At 44.6% G+C, this 20,004-nt stretch overlaps 1 protein-coding gene across 1 annotated transcript in view; it reads right to left on the reverse strand.

The window, feature by feature from the left end:
- Positions 1-20,004, reverse strand: part of LOC144824117 (aminopeptidase N-like) — a 532,705-nt gene that overhangs the window by 272,589 nt on the left and 240,112 nt on the right. The window contains exon 10 of the mRNA XM_078683229.1: positions 7,613-7,788. Coding sequence (XP_078539355.1) covers positions 7,613-7,788 — 176 coding nt within the window. The remainder of the gene's footprint in view (positions 1-7,612; positions 7,789-20,004) is intronic.

Here is a 20,004-nt window from a genome sequence, read left to right on the forward strand (position 1 = left end):
AATGTGCATAGAGTTGACCCAGCCCCTCACTCTCAGCCACTTTCAAGCACCTCTCAACAGCTCATCAAGGCTGAGGGTGAGAGGGTTGCTTATCTCCATACTGCCAGGGAGACAACAACAGCAGGGCAATAGCTATCCCGCTGAGCCTCAGTGTGGGTGGGGGGTGGAGACCCAATTGCGGGACAAACCTGAGTTTGAAACTGTGAATGGGGAAGGGGGGCCGCCTTTCCTTGGGTTCCCCTTGCTACACCAAAAACAGTGAGGCCAGTGGTTGTGCCGTGGTCTGACTGTCGCACTGGTGTGGGGCCCCACGGTGGAGGGCTGACTATGGGGCCCTGGGCAGCCGCCCACACTGCCCATGCCTAGCGTTGGCCCTAATTGCAGCATGCATTGAAAGAGGAAACAATGAGGAGAAATGAAAACATTTCTCCTTGTTGAGCCTCGCTAGGCCACCCCTGGGGGTGGCGTAGCATCCTGAGGCATTTCTAGGTTTACAATTGCTTGTAAATCTGGAAATGCATCAGTGGACATGGGTGTTGTGTAGGAACAGCAACACCCATATCACACCCCTAACACACAATGTAATGCATGAAAAGGAACCATATATATGAACACACGTAATGCCATGCAGGGTGGCTTTACATGTGCTTGTAATTTTTACGTAGCATTTTGCGCCGTCAGTGCGCCACGTTACATGCGCACCTACGGCGGAAGGTGCTCATAAATAAGCCCCAAAGTGTTTTAACTACTTTTAATTTGATGACTGAAATATTTTAAGGAATGAGGCCCAAATAAACTTGACTTGCTTGACTATTCTTGTTTGGTCAAGTAAAGGTTTTAGTCATTTAAACCTCAGTTCAGCCACTAGTAACTGTGGCACAGAGCAGACAGGCTTAATCTAAGGAAATGTGTAAAGAATTTAGAATTACCAAAACAGTAAAAATGTCAAATACCCCTACAAAATAAAAATTCCATTCAATTTATAAAAAATATAACATTTTAATGAGCAAAATGGCACCAAAACTACAGCAATCAAATAAGAGGAACTGGAGATATTACTATAAAATTTTCAAATAAAAATAGAGCCAAAAAATGCCAAGAGCCAAACACAGGTGACTAGTTGCACTAGACCATTACAAGACTAATGTTGAAGGCTGACAGTGATGGAACAAAGCTTGCATAGGAGGATCGGGTTAGTCCTTGTCAAAGAGTTACCTTCGGACTTAAAAAAATTTCAAGGTGGTAGAATCCTCAGAGAGGCAAGCCTTCTGTCTGTTTTTGAAGCTGCGCTCGACTATGACATGTTGACGAAGGACGAGGTATCGGTGAAGCTGGTGACAAGGTGGGCCAAATTCTGAGCAGGAAAAGTCTAAGGGAAGTGGTAAACTCCACTCCGCCGACAGAGTTTGCGATGTTTTGCCCACTCTGGGCTCTGCCTGGAGCTCGGAGTGCTGGAAAAACTGTGCAAATTTGCTGCTTGCAGAGTTTTTTTCATGTGCGGCTCACCAACGTTAACTTGGCGAGCGTGGGCAAAAACAATTCAGTGCTAGGATGAGTCCCTGCATGATTTCTCAATGCGGGCGTTCATGGCAGATCGCTCGCGTTGAGAAAGATGCTGTTCCTCATGTAGAAAATCTACTTGAGCGGCAGAAAGAAGGAGCTCCCTCTGGCACGTTCTGTGGTGCCGTTCGTGCTGATTTTACTGCACGGAACAAGCTAATGGTGCTAAAATTTAGCCCTAGCAGCGCAACATGGCGAAATTCATCCGCTCACGGAACTCCGCGGAATCTCGCTCAGGTTTTATGTAACCACACAGAATTCCATGGAGTAAAACTCCATGAGTTCCACCTACCCATAGAAACATCCAAAGTGGGTGTCCAGTAAGCAATTAACATCAATTAAATGCTGCTCAGCACTGGGCCCGGTGAAGATTCCAACCTTTTGACTTAGACTCTTATCTGGAAGTCAGATTATCTCAACAGGGGAAGGCTGCATGCTGTAGCAGATGCCGGTCGGTGTCAGCCCATTAAGCCGAATTTACTGCTGTGGAGCATAATGTAGTGGGATCTGAGGTGAAGCCAGGCCCACCTGTGATACACCCTCGGTGGATCGGCTGTGAAGATTTGTCCAAGTTTTCTGTCTGTTCTCCAGGAACAACACCTTGAGAGAGTTTCTACATTTCTGATTTAATGTTAAGCAAGAGGGGTACCCTCTGTCACCAACCAAGAGTTAGGAGACCTCAGGAAGAGCAATTGGATGTTAGAACTCTCTCTAATAGAAGCCACCAGCAGGGTTCAGGGCAGAACCATGTGAAAGTGGGTTCTTTCAGGAGAGTGGGCTACTAACATATTTTGTATGCCTGTAGCTTAAGAGGTGGACACCCTACTTTCCCTTGAAGTCTGCTTCTCCGTCATGGGTACGAATAGGAGCAGGTCTAGCCCTAAGGGTTCTCCTCATAGGCCTCAACAGCAGATGCAGTTCTTTTTCTGTCTCCCACAGGTCTAGGAGTGTTCGGAAGAGGGTGCAACCTTTATGCCTGGCACTAAGCTGTGGATGAGTCTGACTCCTTGTGCCACTCTGACCAATAGGGAAAATGTTCTACAGGCCCCTGCAGCACAAAAGGGACATCGACTTTTCAGGGGTTCCTTCAATGGGCACCAATTTAACACAAGGCCATTGAATATCTGTAATGTATGGGAGACTCAGGGTCCCATATTCACAATCTCCGGGGGGTGGGGGGGAGATTGCATTGTCCCACTCTGTAGCCATTGGTAGATTGGCTGCCAAGCCACTGGGGTGGAAAAGGTCCCAACTCTATCTCCTGAGTCCGCCTTGCCTAATGATGCAATTTTTGTTTTTCCGAAACACACTTTAAAAAACAGGTGTTTCTTTCTAAAACAACTAATATCTGTGAGTTCTCTTCCTTGCCTATCAGAAGCCCTTTCCTATTAGGGTCGGAGTGGCCTATAGGGCAGCGGGGCAGTGCAAGAGGGGCTGGCTTGATAGGCAGTGTGTGGACCGTTTTTGGGGCTGTTTTAGGGTCTGGTGAGCCAGGTTTTACTGTTATTTTCCCTGATGCGTCCACAAGAATTGCCTGTAGCAAGCACGTATGCATGCAGTCCCCCAAAACATCTAGAGAACGTGTCTTTACAAGTTCAAAAACGTCCAATGTGGGCAACTTTTTATCTATCTGATTCGCTAAGGTGGGGGAACTTTTATTTTGGTGCCCAGTCCTATTTTCTGTTCTCAGTCCCATTTTCTAAGGAGGCCTGTTATTGGACCCAAGGTCAATGAGCTGCTGGCAAGGGCTTAACGTTAGCCTACCCAGCTAATGCATCTCTGTCGGAAACTATGGGGCTTATTTACAAGCCCCTTGCACTGCGGATACCTCCCTTTTTCCCATATTAAAAGTGACGCACTGGCAGCGCAATGGGCTTGTAAATAAGCCCCTAGCTGTGTTCCTCAATTTCTATATGAGGCAAGAAAGCAAACCGCGAGGGGCGCTAAGGTGGATGAATGGAGCATCTGATATTTTGTAGCGGATATCTAATTTTTGCCTATCTCTACCTTAAAAGCTAAAAAATACCTGAACACTTTGACGATTTCCAAAATAATTTTTTACAAAGCTGATGGTGCACTAAACGCAACACAGCCTTCTTACATGCATTATATATTTCATGCAACTGTGTCTTTTTTCTCTACAAAGTCGGTTCTAGACTGCATTTGATGTATGCTTCCTATTTTATTAAGTAGATTTACATTTAAATCGCTCCTCTATAATGCGTGATTACGTCATATTTGTCGTCCGCCCCAGGGGGCATATTATCAAGGGATTTTTCTCCGCTTTTTTGGCTTTAAAAGCCAAGAAAGCGGAGATAAAATTATCTCCCTATCAGCAACAGGGTGCTAACACGCAAATTCGCATGTTAGCACCCTTTTTCTCTACGCTTCACCTTGCATCTCTAATGAGATGCAAAGGGGGCGTTCCAGAGAAAAATAATAGGAGAAATATTGTTAAGCGACATTTCTCCTATTATCAAGGATTTTGCTAACCCTGTTAGTGATAAAAAAACTAGTGCTAACCGCGGTTAGCATTGCTTTTTTTACACCTAGTATTTTCCTGACTTAGCCATGATATCCTATGGAAGGTGGATATCATGGCTAAGTTTGTGAGCCCCTATCATCAAGCTAACGCCAAACTTCGAGAGATTATCGTTGGTTTTCCAGCGATAATCTCTGATTTGGCAGTTAGCGCGAGGATTTTTATCACTTCTGAGATAAACCTTGCTAATAGCAAGTTATCTCTGCGATAATTTCCGGCGATACTTAGCGTTAAAAAATTTGTTGCTAAGCATCGTTAGCGATAAATATCGCTAATCGTTGGTAATGTCCCTTTGTTTTTAACTCAGGGCCTTCTGTCGCTGCCCGTGGATGTCCCGGAAATTCCTATTGAGATAGAAAGAACGCTCTCTTGTTGGTTGTGCTACATTTGACAGAAAGCATCAATATGCAATGCCCTTTGCACGCATGAAAACACATTTAGAAATGGCAAGGGCGAAAAGTTGATTCAGAAAAGTGGGTGGTGATGAACAGAGTGTCTGAATTAAGCAGACCACTCTTACACAGTCCAAAGATCAGGGCTTGATCCATCACCGTTTTTTAGCTCACTGCACCATCCCAGCTCAGAACCTGGCTACATGCAAATTAGTCTGTTCCTGTCCCAGTGCATGATGGGAACAGGGCAAACCAAACTACCAAGCCAATTCTTATACTGGGAAGGAAACAAGCTTCCGGGGACCGGTTTCTGGCATTTCAGCCGTCGTCGGCCCGGCTTGCTTGAATTCTGATGGTGCAATGAGCAAGGGACTCACATCTGAGTATACCCTTCCACGCTTATGGTGGACAAAATGATTCAGAAAAGGGGGTGGTGATGAACAGAGTGTCTGAATTTAGCAGACCACTCTTACCCAGTCCAAAGATCAGGGCTTGATCCATCACCGTTTTTTAGCTCACTGCACCATCCCAGCTCAGAACCTGGCTACATGCAAATTAGTCTGTTCCTGTCCCAGTGAATGATGGGAACAGGGCAAACCAAACTACCAAGCCAATTCTTATACTGGGAAGGAAACAAGCTTCCGGGGACCGGTTTCTGGCATTTCAGCCGTCGTCGGCCCGGCTTGCTTGAATCCTGATGGTGCAATGAGCAAGGGACTCACATCTGAGTATACCCTTCCACGCTTATGGTGGACAAAATGATTCAGAAAAGGGGGTGGTGATGAACAGAGTGTCTGAATTAGGCAGACCACTCTTACCCAGTCCAAAGATCAGGGCTTGATCCATCACCGTTTTTTAGCTCACTGCACCATCCCAGCTCAGAACCTGGCTACATGCAAATTAGTCTGTTCCTGTCCCAGTGCATGATGGGAACAGGGCAAACCAAACTACCAAGCCAATTCTTATACTGGGAAGGAAACTAGCTTCTGGGGACCGGTTTCTGGCATTTCAGCCGTCGTCGGCCCGGCTTGCTTGAATCCTGATGGTGTAATGAGCAAGGGACTCGAATCTGAGTATACCCTTCCACGCTTATGGTGGACAAAATGATTCAGAAAAGGGGGTGGTGATGAACAGAGTGTCTGAATTAAGCAGACCACTCTTACCCAGTCCAAAGACCAGGGCTCGATCCATCACCGTTTTTTAGCTCACTGCACCATCCCAGCTCAGAACCTGGCTACATGCAAATTAGTCTGTTCGTGTCCCAGTGCATGATGGGAACAGGGCAAACCAAACTACCAAGCCAATTCTTATACTGGGAAGGAAACAAGCTTCCGGGGACCGGTTTCTGGCATTTCAGCCGTCGTCGGTCCGGCTTGCTTGAATCCTGATGGTGCAATGAGCAAGGGACTCACATCTGAGTGTACCCTTCCACGCTTATGGTGGACAAAATGATTCAGAAAAGGGGGTGGTGATGAACAGAGTGTCTGAATTAAGCATACCACTCTTACCCAGTCCAAAGATCAGGGCTTGATCCATCACCGTTTTTTAGCTCACTGCACCATCCCAGCTCAGAACCTGGCTACATGCAAATTAGTCTGTTCCTGTCCCAGTGCATGATGGGAACAGGGCAAACCAAACTACCAAGCCAATTCTTATACTGGGAAGGAAACAAGCTTCCGGGGACCGGTTTCTGGCATTTCAGCCGTCGTCGGCTCGGCTTGCTTGAATCCTGATGGAGTAATGAGCAAGGGACTCACATCTGAGTATACCCTTCCACGCTTATGGTGGACAAAATGATTCAGAAAAGGGGGTGGTGATGAACAGAGTGTCTGAATTAAGCAGACAACTCTTACCCAGTCCAAAGATCAGGGCTTGATCCATCACCGTTTTTTAGCTCACTGCACCATCCCAGCTCAGAACCTGGCTACATGCAAATTAGTCTGTTCCTGTCCCAGTGCATGATGGGAACAGGGCAAACCAAACTACCAAGCCAATTCTTATACTGGGAAGGAAACAAGCTTCCGGGGACCGGTTTCTGGCATTTCAGCCGTCGTCGGCCCGGCTTGCTTGAATCCTGATGGTGCAATGAGCAAGGGACTCACATCTGAGTGTACCCTTCCACGCTTATGGTGGACAAAATGATTCAGAAAAGGGGGTGGTGATGAACAGAGTGTCTGAATTAAGCAGACCACTCTTACCCAGTCCAAAGATCAGGGCTTGATCCATCACTGTTTTTTAGCTCACTGCACCATCCCAGCTCAGAACCTGGCTACATGCAAATTAGTCTGTTCCTGTCCCAGTGCATGATGGGAACAGGGCAAACCAAACTACCAAGCCAATTCTTATACTGGGAAGGAAACAAGCTTCCGGGGACCGATTTCTGGCATTTCAGCCGTCGTCGGCCCGGCTTGCTTGAATCCTGATGGTGCAATGAGCAAGGGAAGAATTGGCTTGGTGATTTGGTCTGCCCTGTTCCCATGATGCACTGGGCCAGGGACAGACTAATTTGCATATAGCCAGGTTCTGAACTGGGATGGTGCAGTGAGCTAAAAAACGGTGATGGATCAAGCCCTGATCTGTTGACTGGTAGGAGTGTTCTGATTAACTCAGATACTCTGTCCATCACCACCCCCTTTTTGAAATTATTTTGCCCACCATGAGTGTGGAAGGGTATGCTCAGACATGAGTCCCTTGCTCACTGCACCATCAGGATTCAGGTAAGCCGGGCCGGAGACGGCTGTAATGCCAGAAACCGGTCCCCGGAAGCTTGTTTCCTTTCCAGTAAAGAATTGGCTTGGTAGTTTGGTCTGCCCTGTTCCCATGATGCACTGGGCCAGGGACAGACTAATTTGCATATAGCCAGGTTCTGAACTGGGATGGTGCAGTGAGCTAAAAAACGGTGATGGATCAAGCCCTGATCTGTTGACTGGGTAGGAGTGTTCTGATTAACTCAGATACTCTGTCCATCACCACCCCCTTTTTGAAATTATATAAGGGCGAAAAGTGGCATCTTATGTATTTTTTAAAATATTTAAATTGCCTTAATATTCGCAGAAAGGCCGCATAAAAATGTCCGCAATAACTAAAGAAACATTTTTCATGTTCATACAATACTTACTTAAATTCTGATGGACGAGTGACGTTTGATTCAGGATCCAGGAGAAAGTGTTGTTGGGTGATTTCTCCTGTCGAAGTGTTGATGGTGATAACTGGGAACCCCATCTGGAGCACCCAGGTGTCCATGATGGTCCTGACGCTGTGGGGTAGCTGTACTGAAGTCTGGTTATCCACAGCCTGCGCAGAAAAGAGGCAGCATTAGTTTATCTTCTTTGCAGCGTGAATTGTCATACCCCACGTGAACAATGTATTTATTTTTATTCTATAGATACAGTGCTAATGATTAGCAACTGCGATGCATGAAACAAAGAAAACAACAATGGCATTATTCTTAGCATTAATCTTAGCATTAATTTTAGCATTAATCTTAGCATGTTACCGCAACAACGCCTTTCTGTCTCCGTTTCTGGGGAGGGGGCTGTCTGCAGCAGCCTCAAAATACCCATGCTGGAGTGCAGAAGGTGTGTGAGCAATAAAGTCGCCTTTACTCTGCCGGTAAGATGGACTGTTGTGCTGCTGAAGGCTGTCACTCTGGACAACAAGGCTGGACTGCTGCTTTGCTGGACTCCTGCCTTGTTGTGCTGCTTGCAGCCCCCTGCCTGGGTGAGAAGGACTGGACCCGCATCAGTTGAAACCAGAGTGACTCCAAAGGATAGCTGGCTGGCCTCCTGACATGAATTCTCAGGGACATAAAAGACTTCCCACCACCCTACTTCTGTACCTGGACTCTGCCATCTGTGAATGTGCCTTTCCAAGTAGTGCCATTCCAGTTCTGGACCCTTGAAAGTGGACCTAAAATGCTTGTTCAATGGAACTGAAGTAACCGCTGTCCAACCAACACATTGCCTCTGCTGCATGGCTCAAATCCGACGCATCGCCTCTGTTGTGTGTATCAGAACTGGCACATCAATTCTGCTGAATGGCTTGGCACCAACTTTTCACCGCTGCAGCGTGGATCGGATCTGGTGAATTGCCTTCCGAACCACCACTCTTCCCGGCACAAGGTCCTCGCATCACCGTCAAAGGCAGCCTCGACGACGACTCTGAACCTCTGCATCACAGCTTACCACTCAAGGCAGTGGACGCATCACCACTGCTGTGCGGATCAGGACCAGCCCATTGTTGTTGCTGCGTGGATGGGCACTGGCACATCACTTCGGCTGCACCCTAAATCTACGATGTCCACTCTGCCAGGATTAAGGTACTTTTATTCAGCGGTCCTCCCATTTGTTCCTGTATCAAAGTGTTCAAAACTTTATTTGTATTGGTTAATTAAAACGATTACAACGTATTAAAACATGTGCAACAACTATGCAATTCATTTGGGTCATCTGGTTGCGAGTAAAATAAATAAGTATGTGTTCATGAAGTAGGAGCACTTTAAAAAACCGTATCTGGGATTGATATGTTATTATAAAGTGCAAGTGTGTTTATCTTAAGATGCGCTTTGGCTTTTTCGGGGGTGCGGTTATTGTCAAATACGGCTGTGCTGTGTGAAGTGATTTTAAAATACATTTTTGTGTAATTAAAACTGGTTAATCTTATATTTACGGGTTCATGACTTGAGTCTGTTAGGACTCATGTTCTTCATTTGTTCCTTCTTCCTGTGTTTTTGAAATGGAGCTGTTCCAGTGGCAGGTTTTTGTGTCCACTTCCTGAAGAAGTTTGTTTACTTGTGTGATGAATTTTACACCACGGCAAGTCAGGATGTTGGCTGTACCCTCCATCCAGCGGATCACTGCCTGTCTGCAAGTTCAGATTTTTAGGACGTGAAAAATAGGTTTAAAAAAAATCTTCCTTAGGTCACTGACGCTTGGGCATACACACAGCAAATGCGTTAATGTTTCATTAAAACGGCAGCACAGACGCCAGTTTGTTGATTGTGCTTTTTGTTTCCATGTTGGCAGGAGGTCCTTCGAGTCGTGCATTCCTAGTCGGTATTCGATGAAACTCCTTTTTATCTCTGTACAGAAGTATGAAGACAGGTAGGCTTGAGGCCTTGGATATGTTTATGAATTTATCACTGTCCATGCGTGGCGTCATTTGGTCAGAATTAGTTTATCTTCCAAAAGGGATTGCTTCTTTACGTAGTTGTTGCAGGACATGTTAAATACTGCCCTGTTGTTCTCGTTATCCCAAAGCTCTCATATTTGTAGGTCCTACACGGATTTACTTAAGTGCTCGCCCCATGAGATTGGAGGTTTTCGGTCCATGTGCGCCAATATCTCAGCCCAACATATGCTGTTCAGTGAGCCGGGTTCAGAGGCGCAAAGCTTCCAGCACAGCTTCACAAAGGCGTTCATACTTTGAAACTGCGGATTCAGGAGGCTAAATTCTAGAGGGACCTGGGCTGGTGATGTGCATTTGGGGAGGCAAGAAACAGCCTTGTAAATCTTAGTCTGAAGCTTGTTCAGCAAATCGGTGTCCTTGCCACACCATGTTTCCATGCCGTATCATAAGGTGGGTAGTGGTTGTGCTGCCATCACTTTCAAGAGGTGGCTATAATCGGGGCAGCAAAGTTTTTTGTTCAACAATTTGTATGCAAACATTAGTGATTGAGCTTTTGCTCTCCTGTATCTAGCCCATGCTCCATCACGGTCAGCTTGAACTTTTGACTATGTCCCAAAAAGCGCTTATTGCTATTAAGCCCTATTTTATTGTCTAGTCTTTAAAAATTCATATCTCAAATTCTGCATATTGGATTATTGTTGTTTTGTTTATTAAATTAAGTTCTATTTTTCTACCCAGCTGTGGATTTTGTTGTGTGGTGTTTTCACTGTTTGAAGTGTTGCACAAATACCTTACAGATTGACTCTAAAGTTAAGTTAAGCCTGTCTGTTCTCTGCCAAGCTACTAGAGGGTGAGCACAGGTTAATTTAGGGTTTGTCTAACTCTTACACTGACTAGCATTGTGGTTGCTGCTTGAATAGGGCTCAAACCCCAGTCAACCTTCAACCCAAATATTATGGCCCTGATAACGGTTGGCGTACAAAAAAGAATTGCATTGGTTCATATTTATTGGGTGCACAATTGTGAGTAATTATACTTTGGGCACCTTAGAATCTCATAAAATGCATAATTACCATATGTCATTCCCCATTCCGACATCTGAAATCAGTACCAGTTGCCATATACCTGCATGATTTGGAACACTTTTCACATGCCAAAGTTTGCCTAGGAAATTACCACTTCCGTTTGTAATAACGAGTTTGGTGAAATGGAAGATTTGCAGCCAATGTGGAATTACCTCTACCTCCAGTGGCGTAACAAAACTTAAAGGAGACCCCTGCCAAGTGCACAGATGCCCTCCCCTCAGCTCATCACCTACAACTTTGGTTGAGGAGCCCCCTGGAGCTTGGTCCCCCCCACACGTAGGGGCTGCAGGGCTTATTTTACGTCACTGTTTACCCTACCAATTGGGATTAGAGCCTCAGAATAGTCTCAATGCATGGATTGAGGCACATAGTACTATGTAGCCTTGTGATTTGTTTAGGATGTGGAGGATTTACTTACACAGAACAATAAACATGCCAATCAATAAGTGTTATTCAAACAACTTTTCCAACCTGTAAAAAATGTCAAAATAGTCTAAATGTGTAAAATGGATAAACAAATGATACATAATTATTTAAAGAGTGCAATAATTACATTCAAAATTTAGATTACAAAAACAATTCATAAGCAATCAGCAAGTCAGGTGAGTATAAGGCTAAAATAGACCTTATTAGACTACTTCGGCACAGCTCTTAAGTTAAATCAACAGTATTTTCAGTGGTCACTGTCTTTCTTTGATGAAAGTTTGCATAACTGACACAGCACTTGCTGTAGGATGGTGACGAGATGAGAAGGTGAAGGACATTGTGGCAGAGATACTCATGCCCTTGCTCGACTGCTTCCATGTAGGTTGTGCTTTTGCATTGATGCTGTGAGTGTCTGAAAAGTCACCCAACTCAGGACATTCATCCGGGTTCTGTGAGACTGTGAAAGGCCTACATTATAAATATTAATCAGGCAGGTCACAATTTGCACCCACTAGGAATGGCAGCCATCACAGTGATGGTGGCCTACTGATCATGGCTGTGATTGCGTTCAGATAAAGGAAAATGTGATGCATTTAAAAAGAAATGAAAAGTTTAAGTTTCATTTGTACAAACAAGAGCTAGGTTTATACTGCCAAAAATACTTCAAAATGTAGTAGGCCTTTACTGTCCTCCATGTGCACACTGATCATGTGGTGCATCCCAGAGAGTGGTGCCCCTGATTGAGAATGGACAAGCTGGAGCAGCTGATACAATGCAATGAATGAATGAATGAATGAAAATTAGTTTGTAAAGTTCAATTGCTGCTTCAAAGAAAGCATCCTGGCTCTCAGCAGAAAAAGAAATCAGGACTGCCATTACATCTCGTGGAACAGAGCAATGGAGGAATTGGCTATTAGAATGGAGGCCTGGGCAGCTGCTGGAGGAACCCTCAGATTGTAAAATGAGAAGACATGTGGACCTGGACCTTTAAATAGACACACTTTGTTCTCGCATTGACCATCCGGTATAAAGGAGCAGGGCTAAAGGATGAGAGAAGTGCATCTACTACTTGGAAAGTGTGCACTCCTTTGGTAAAGTTCCCACTGTTAATATTTCCTCACTCTGCCTGAGAGAGGGCATGAAGATGAGGCCTTTCTTCAACTCACAAATAATGTTAGTGGAGACTTTCATAGTCACAAATGCCCTTCCAAGAATTGGATCGGAGATTTAAGCCATATGTGCGAGTAGAGGACAGTCACCTTGATTTTGATCTTTCAGTGTTCGATGTTGGGTCTTTCCACCCTCCCACTCTTTATCTTTCCAACGTAAAGTGTTCGAGATGAAACCATACTTTTGTAAGGAAGTCTAATGTTTAGATCTCCCTATAATGGGACAGGTGTAGTGGTTGAATTTTAATTCAATTTAATTGGGATTTAGGTTGCAGACAGAGATGTGAGGTTCAGTACATTGTTTCTAATCCTTAGGGACACAGTCAAATTGACAGTTGCTGACCGTCTCATTGGATATATCAGGGATATTAACTTAGGCTTGCCTCTCAGCTCTTAGTTAGCACTTGGAGTCTTGCTTTTACAGGGATTATTAACACTGTCTTTCTGAATGTGAAGAGGCTTAATGCCCTTAAACAAAAAGTAAGAATCTGGTGGTCAATGGTAGAGATTAATTTCAGCATTGACTCTCCAAGAAACACATCAGAATAGCAGTTACCAAGGATGCCTGAGGCACAAGTGCTTCCCTTTGGATTTTTATTCCTCTTCTAGTACAAAACATAATGAGGAGGCAATATTTATTAATGGGCCCCTATCCATATGGGTGCATAAAAGCTAGAACGACAAAGACGCTGTGTTCCTTTATGTTGTTGGCAGTCTGCTGTATAGGGTGGTGATCTTGAATATGGTCTATGCCCCTAATGTAGGGCAGGATGGGCTCAAGCAGATCTTTTTTTCACCCTTATGGATTATGCAGAAGAAGACCTCATGGTGATTGGGATTTCAATCTTGTTTTGGACAGAAACAGGAAAAAGTCCAAGACTGTGAGTCTGTACTCAAGAGCATCCTCAAACAGTTTTAAATGCACCCTGTAGGAATTGGAACTTTATGATTTGTGAAAGGAATTTAATGAGGATATTCAGGATTAAACTCCCTCCTTCATTCCCACAGACACTACTGTAGGACAAACTATATTTTGGCTAGTAATGGTCTGAGTGGGGAAGTTGGCAATTATTCTGGTTTACCGATTACAATATTTGACCATTCCACACTAACCGTGGAACTCACAACGCTGAACAGAACACCTCAATATGTTGGAAGGAAATTTCATCCAGGCCAGCTACTTGATTAAGTCTCTTGCTCTGAGCTGAAAGCCCAGATAAAAGAATATTTTGAACTCAACTACATAGCTGAGACCGATGGATTTCTTACTTTAATGCAGTTTGAGAGAATAATGCATTGACCCAATGGCCAACGTGACAAAGCTGAGAAGGCAGGGGATAAAAAGGCCTGATTGACATAATCAGTCAAAGACTATATATCCAAACCTTACCTATCTCATCTGAGGCAGATGATGACCTAGAGGAGCAAATTAATGTGATAACCACTAGTAGGTAAGAATAGACCCTCCTCCATCTGAAAGAATCACCTTATTAACAATGAGGTAGAAATCCTACTGGCCTACCTCTTGAGGAGACTGAAAGACTGAATAAAAATATAAGAGCACCATACATACCTTCTTCTCAAGGTACCCACCTAATAACAGAGGAGGAGAATTCAAAGGAGTTACATCATAATTACACTTATATGCACACTGCATTAAGATTACCTTAGGGACACATTCATATGGTCTACATTTCTCTTGAACAGCAGAGACATCTAGAGGCACCTATATGGACACTATCAAAACACTGAAGATTGGAAAGGAATGGTGGTTGAGTGTCTTTGTATGGGGTTAATACCAAATCCTTCCAAATAGACTCACTCTCAGGAAGGTCTGAATAATTAACGTTTTGCATAGAAAAGAAGGACTACTAAAAGTAGGGGGCCACAAATATAATATTTATCCCTAAACCCCAGAAAGATCCAACAGAATCCCCATCATACAAGCCTAAATCACTGATGAAAACAGATGCTTAGCTATTTACAAAAACTATGGCTATATGGCTTGAGCTCCTCTTGCCAGACTTAATCCATACTAACCAATCAGGGTTCATCCAGGGCTACCTGACATATCAAGATGATGTGGAGGGCTGTCCACCTAATAAAAAGGTCTAAAGGGCGCCCCATGCTGGTGATCTCAGTAACCATGGATGCAGAAAATGCCTTTGAATAGTTGGACCGGAGCTTTCTTAAATAAGAGCTATTCAAAATTGAAATGGGCCAGAGGTTCTTCTCCATGACAATGACGGAGTACGAAAAGGGTTCACTTTGTACCATATTCTCCAAAAATCCCCCTATTAACAGAGATTTAACTAATCCTTCAATTCTATGAGTAATGACACAATTGCAGTAACTTGAAGTTGTAGCACAACAGAAGATTAATTTGAACAAATCTGAAATTCTTAACTAACACATAGACAGTTTACAGCCAAACTCAGTGAATGGGCACCCTTTCACTGGTCAGAAACATATATTAAATATTTGTGGTTGAAGAGGTGTGGCGCCGCGGCCAGGGCGACTGACGCTGGAATCTGGGGACCACGGTTCGATCCCCGGCTCCGGCGGCAGGTCAGCCCAGCACCATGTGACTCTGGGCAATAGCTCGCTTAATCTTCCCGACGGCCCCCCAGCGCCTAGAGACCCTTACGGGTGATTGTGCGCTTTACAAATGTGGACTTTACTTTTTACTTTTATACCTAACCAACAAATATACAGCTAACTTCCCAAGGTTTCTATAGGCCATGAAGGAGAACATGAGGAAATGGTCCCCTCTTTATTTATTGTGGTATAAAGAATAAAGATTAATATTTTATTGAGCATCTTCTAGCTCTCTTCAATGAAAGAGGTTTTTTTTAGTGACCTCAAACAGATTCTCCTCGAATTTACATAGCTAGGATCGGAGCCATGGTTGTTTAATATATGCTCTATACACTTAGAGATAAAGGTGGACTAACCCTCCCAAACCTTTCTATATTATAAAGCCACACAGCTGCAGGTACCGACGGATTGGTAACTAAGGAAGGTAGAGGAAATACGGCTATGTATGGACCATCTACTATGCATTGGTAAGAGGGTACCTGTGGGATCAACCCTGGAAGCCCAGGAAAGACTGCTCACCAAATGTCCACCTTGGTGCTCCGTTAGGTACAACTATAAAGATATGGGACAGTGCATCACAAAGCCCTAGGAAGATGATTTTCCCTTCCCTTTACACGCTGATAGATTTTAACACTGTATTCTCTTCTGTGCCATCAACTTCAAAGAAGGAAGGCTGTAATATGACCATCTGAAATGTTTGTGGGTGGAACATTAAGTCCTTAAAAGCCTGTAAAGTGGGCCTATTGGTAAATAAGATACTGGATGATGCATCTCACCCCCCATGAAAACTATGAAAGTAGTAGAACCGTCAAAAGGCAGTATCTCCTACACTTATGGACAATGATAGGACAAACAATCACAAACAATTATCATCATGTAGGCCACTAGGGGCAGTGTTTGGCAAGTGAGATAGAAGACAAGAAATGGGGAAGAATATGGCCAAACCAAGTATTGAGGAATTTGAATATAGATTTCAGAGAAGCTCAGTATAAAGCCAAATTGAGTTGTTTATTTGCCCAGAAAAATTGCTTCAATACTATTATGAAATGTCCTGTCCGCAATAAAAAGAACATTTTTGGCAAAAATTCCCTAAACCTTTACTCGGAAGATGAAAGTTAATACATAGAAACATTCTGCACCTATGCACTCCAAGAATCCAAGTACTTCTGCCGGCGACTCGAAAAGACATGGAGGAGCAACTAAGAAACAAGCACGGCCTGCAGACCAGACAAGCAGCACACCTTAAATAAGTGCTATTCAAAATTGATATGGACCAGCGATCCATATCAAATCCACAAAACGAGAAAGTCCTCCAAGACAGACTACTCACCATGTCTACAACACCAAAGAACTCTTCTCCAGCATCAAGACATTTGCCAAACCCTGAAGTGAAACAACAGACAACCCACCCTCCCAAAACCTTTGCAACAGACTCAGTACCTTTTTTCACCTCAATATTAAGGTGATCTACGACAACTTCGACAACCAAGACCTCTGCACTGCTCCAGTTCCCCCATGTGATGCCACCCAACAGTCCCCGCTAACTTGGACCCCACTCAAAACAGAAGACACCTTAAAGACCATTAAGATCATCCACTCTGGAGCACCCTCAGACCCCTGCCCACCACACATCTTCCACAGAGCTGCCATGGCCATCGCACCCAAACTAGGCCAAACTATCAATTGCTACCTCGAAATTACATCAATCCCTATGACTGAAAACATGCCGAAGTCATCCGCCTCATTAGGAAACCCTCAGCAGACCTGATGGACTTCAAATATGTCAAGCCTATCTCCCTGCTACCATCCATTCGCAGCCAAGGTCCTCCAAAAGGGCGCCAACACCCAGCTAGCAGATTTCATCAAAACGTACAACATCCTGGACATCTCCCAATCCGGATTCCGCAGCAACCACAGCAACAAAACCACCCTACTTGCTGCCACTGACGATATCCTCTCCCTCCTCGACCAGGACCAAACTGCAACCTTCAGCCTCCTGGACCTCCCAGCTGCCTTCAATACTGTCTGCCACCACACACTAGCCACAAGACTCCACAACGCTGACATCCACGGAAAGGCCCTTGACTGGATATGCTAATTTTCCACAGGCAAAACTCAGCGAGTCAGACTCCTGCCCTACCTCACAGAACAAACAGAGACCAGAAGTGGAGTGCCCCAAGGATTCTCTCACAGTCTCTCCCTCTTCAACATCTACATGACACCCCTTGCAACCATCATCAGAAACCACAGGCTCAACATCGTCTCCTACGGTGACGATATCCAGCTCATCCTCTCCTTCACCAAGGAACCCAACATTACCAGACAACTTCCAAGGAGGGATCAAAGACATCGCCACCTGGATGAAGAACAGCTGCCTGAAACTCAACTCTGAGAAAACAGATGTCCTCATCCTTGGCTCCGCCCCCTCTGCGTGAGATGACACCTGATGGCCCCTGGCTCTTGGAAACCCAACTACCCCAACAGAACACGCACAAAACCTCAGCATCATACTAGACTCATTGCTCATGATGAACCGGCAGATCAACGCTATATCCACGGCCTGTTTACTTTTAACACCCTCCACATACTCCTAAAAACCTTCACAAAAATCACAACTGAGTCCAGAAAAACAGTCACACACGCCCTCATCAGTAGCAAACTGGACTATGGCAGTGCTCTCTACGCTGGAATCAACAAGAAAATATTTCCCCAAATCCAGAACATCCATAACGCCGCAGCCAGACTGATCCTAGACATCCCCTGTCACAACCACATCATCTATGAGCTCTGTGATCTCCAATGGCTCCTCATTGAAAGAAGAATTACCTTCAAGCTCCTCATTTACACATACAGGCCCTCCACAGCATACGACCAGCATGCCTGAACAACCGCCTCTCCTTTCACGCACCTAAGAGACACCTCAGATCAGCTGACCTCTCTCTGGCCACCATTCCGTGCATCTAAAAGTCCAGAAAGGAAGGAAAGTCCTTCTTCTACCTCACAGCCAAGGCCTGGCATGACCTCCTCCTCCACCTCTGACAAGTCCTACACAGCTCCAGCTCTGGAAGGACCTTAAGACCTGGCTATTCGGATGTCCCCAGCACTCAAGGGAGCCACCCATCCCTCCCCCCTTGCCCTTTGAGTCCCCCACAATTGAGTAGCTGAGCTTTACAAACCCTGAATGATTGATTGATGGAGGAATTAATATAGGGGATCTTTAAGAGTTTGAAAATAGGAAATCACTGTTGTAAAAGCCCCTCCAAGCTTGCAGTTTATCAAACTGCTATACGGGTGGGTGAAGTGCATGGTTTACATTGGCAAAGCTTTAGGTGCCTCTGCCTGTCAGTTGCACCACACTTTTTATGATAGGTTCAACATCATTAGAAGACTCACTGCTCATCTGCTCCATTGATTGGTTATTTTTCAGACAGTCCTGCCAAGAACTAAATTATCCCCATTATTTCATAAACTTTAAGTGTTAAATAGCAAACGTGCACTAGGAATGTTCACCAAGGAGCCTAAGTGCAGGGGTATTCAGATGCTGGCAGGACTTGAGTAAGGTGATTTATCTTGATACGCACTGATTCTCTGTGGTGATAGGCAGTATATCTTCAGGATGTATCTCTGGTGAGACAGTCCATTGGGGAAAGGGTGGTTGTTGGGGTGTGCATCACAAGGGACAGGGTTTAGTGGTGTTGTCTCTTACATGGTCTTCTCTGTATCTCAGAACTCTAGGATCTAGGACAGAAGGGCCAACATTCCAGGAGCAAGTGCTTCCCAGTGTGAGAATTCAAGTGGACAGGTCTGATTAATGTCCAACTATTTCTTGCACAGGTGTGCAGGAATGTATTTTTACTGTGCTTCTCCTTTCCAAGTCTTGGACACATGTGTTGACCAGCTTCACAAACCAGAAAGCTTAGAAGTTTAGAGAAAATCACATTGAGTGCAAAAAGGACCTTGTATTGCAGCAGGAACTTGCCTACTGCTGTCTATGGCAAACAAAGCCACTTCCCTTGCTTTTCAATTATAAACATTACTTTTAACCTGTGAATGTGACAGTCATATATATTTACATACATGGACTTATTATATGTATATTTGATATGTATCTACATTTATAGATGTTGTAACTCTAGGAAAGTGCCCTTTTTATATGGTCACTCAAAAGTCCCCACTTTTTGCTCCAATGCTAATGGTTATGACACTGAAAGGCCCAGTGCCAGTGCTCTCTTCCTAAAACTGATACATGTAACTTGGCAATCCCAATTGGTAAAGTCTTTAACCCCCTTATAACTCCCTAGTATATGGCACCAGTGGTACCCAGGTTATCGGTGTTAAAGTGGTCACCAGTAAGGGTGGGCGGAACTCGCGGGTTTGCACTGTGCAAAATTCTGCGGAGTTACATTGAAACTCCAGTAACTCTGCAGAATTCTGCTGAGGACCGCCTATGCCTTATTTTGTATATTGGCATTTCTCCCCAGGGCCCATGTGCCATGCTGGCTGATGTGCTATTATGCCCTAGCATCTCAAGCTGCGGCTAGGTGAATTGAAGCAGTTGTTGTCTCTAGCTCGCAGGCTGCTAGAAGATTTACTAATGTGATCGGAGGCCTTCACAGAAGCTACGGTTCACAGCAAAGTGGCATAGGTGGTTTGGCAAGGAGTCTGCTCTACGGCAACCATCATTCATTTTATGGGAGCAGACGGCGCTGTAAATAAGGACTAGAGGGTCTGTCTGTATTGGTAGAAAGCTGCATATGGGTGTCACTGTAGGCTTATAAGTTATACGTGTAACCCTCTGCAGTATCGATCTCTCAGCGGGAGGGCTGCTGAGCTTCACCACCACCATGTAAAAAGGAGCGGGCCTTGAGTATGCCTTGACTACATCACCATAGAAGCCACTTGTATGTTAGGCCTCTCAGTTCTGAGCATGGCTGTCAGGCTCTCATGTTCCCAAATATACACTGACACACATCGTGAGTGAAATTTACTTTTAGGTATGCCCCAGAAACTTTGGAACACACACACATACTATTTCACACCATTCTGTACACATGCTCCAGCATAACGATTTTACTATCCTGTTTTAGGTTTTAACCTATAGTAAC

The sequence above is a fragment of the Lissotriton helveticus genome, chromosome 3_1 (assembly GCF_964261635.1).
Source record: "Lissotriton helveticus chromosome 3_1, aLisHel1.1, whole genome shotgun sequence".
In the NCBI taxonomy this organism is placed as follows: Eukaryota; Metazoa; Chordata; class Amphibia; order Caudata; family Salamandridae; genus Lissotriton; species Lissotriton helveticus.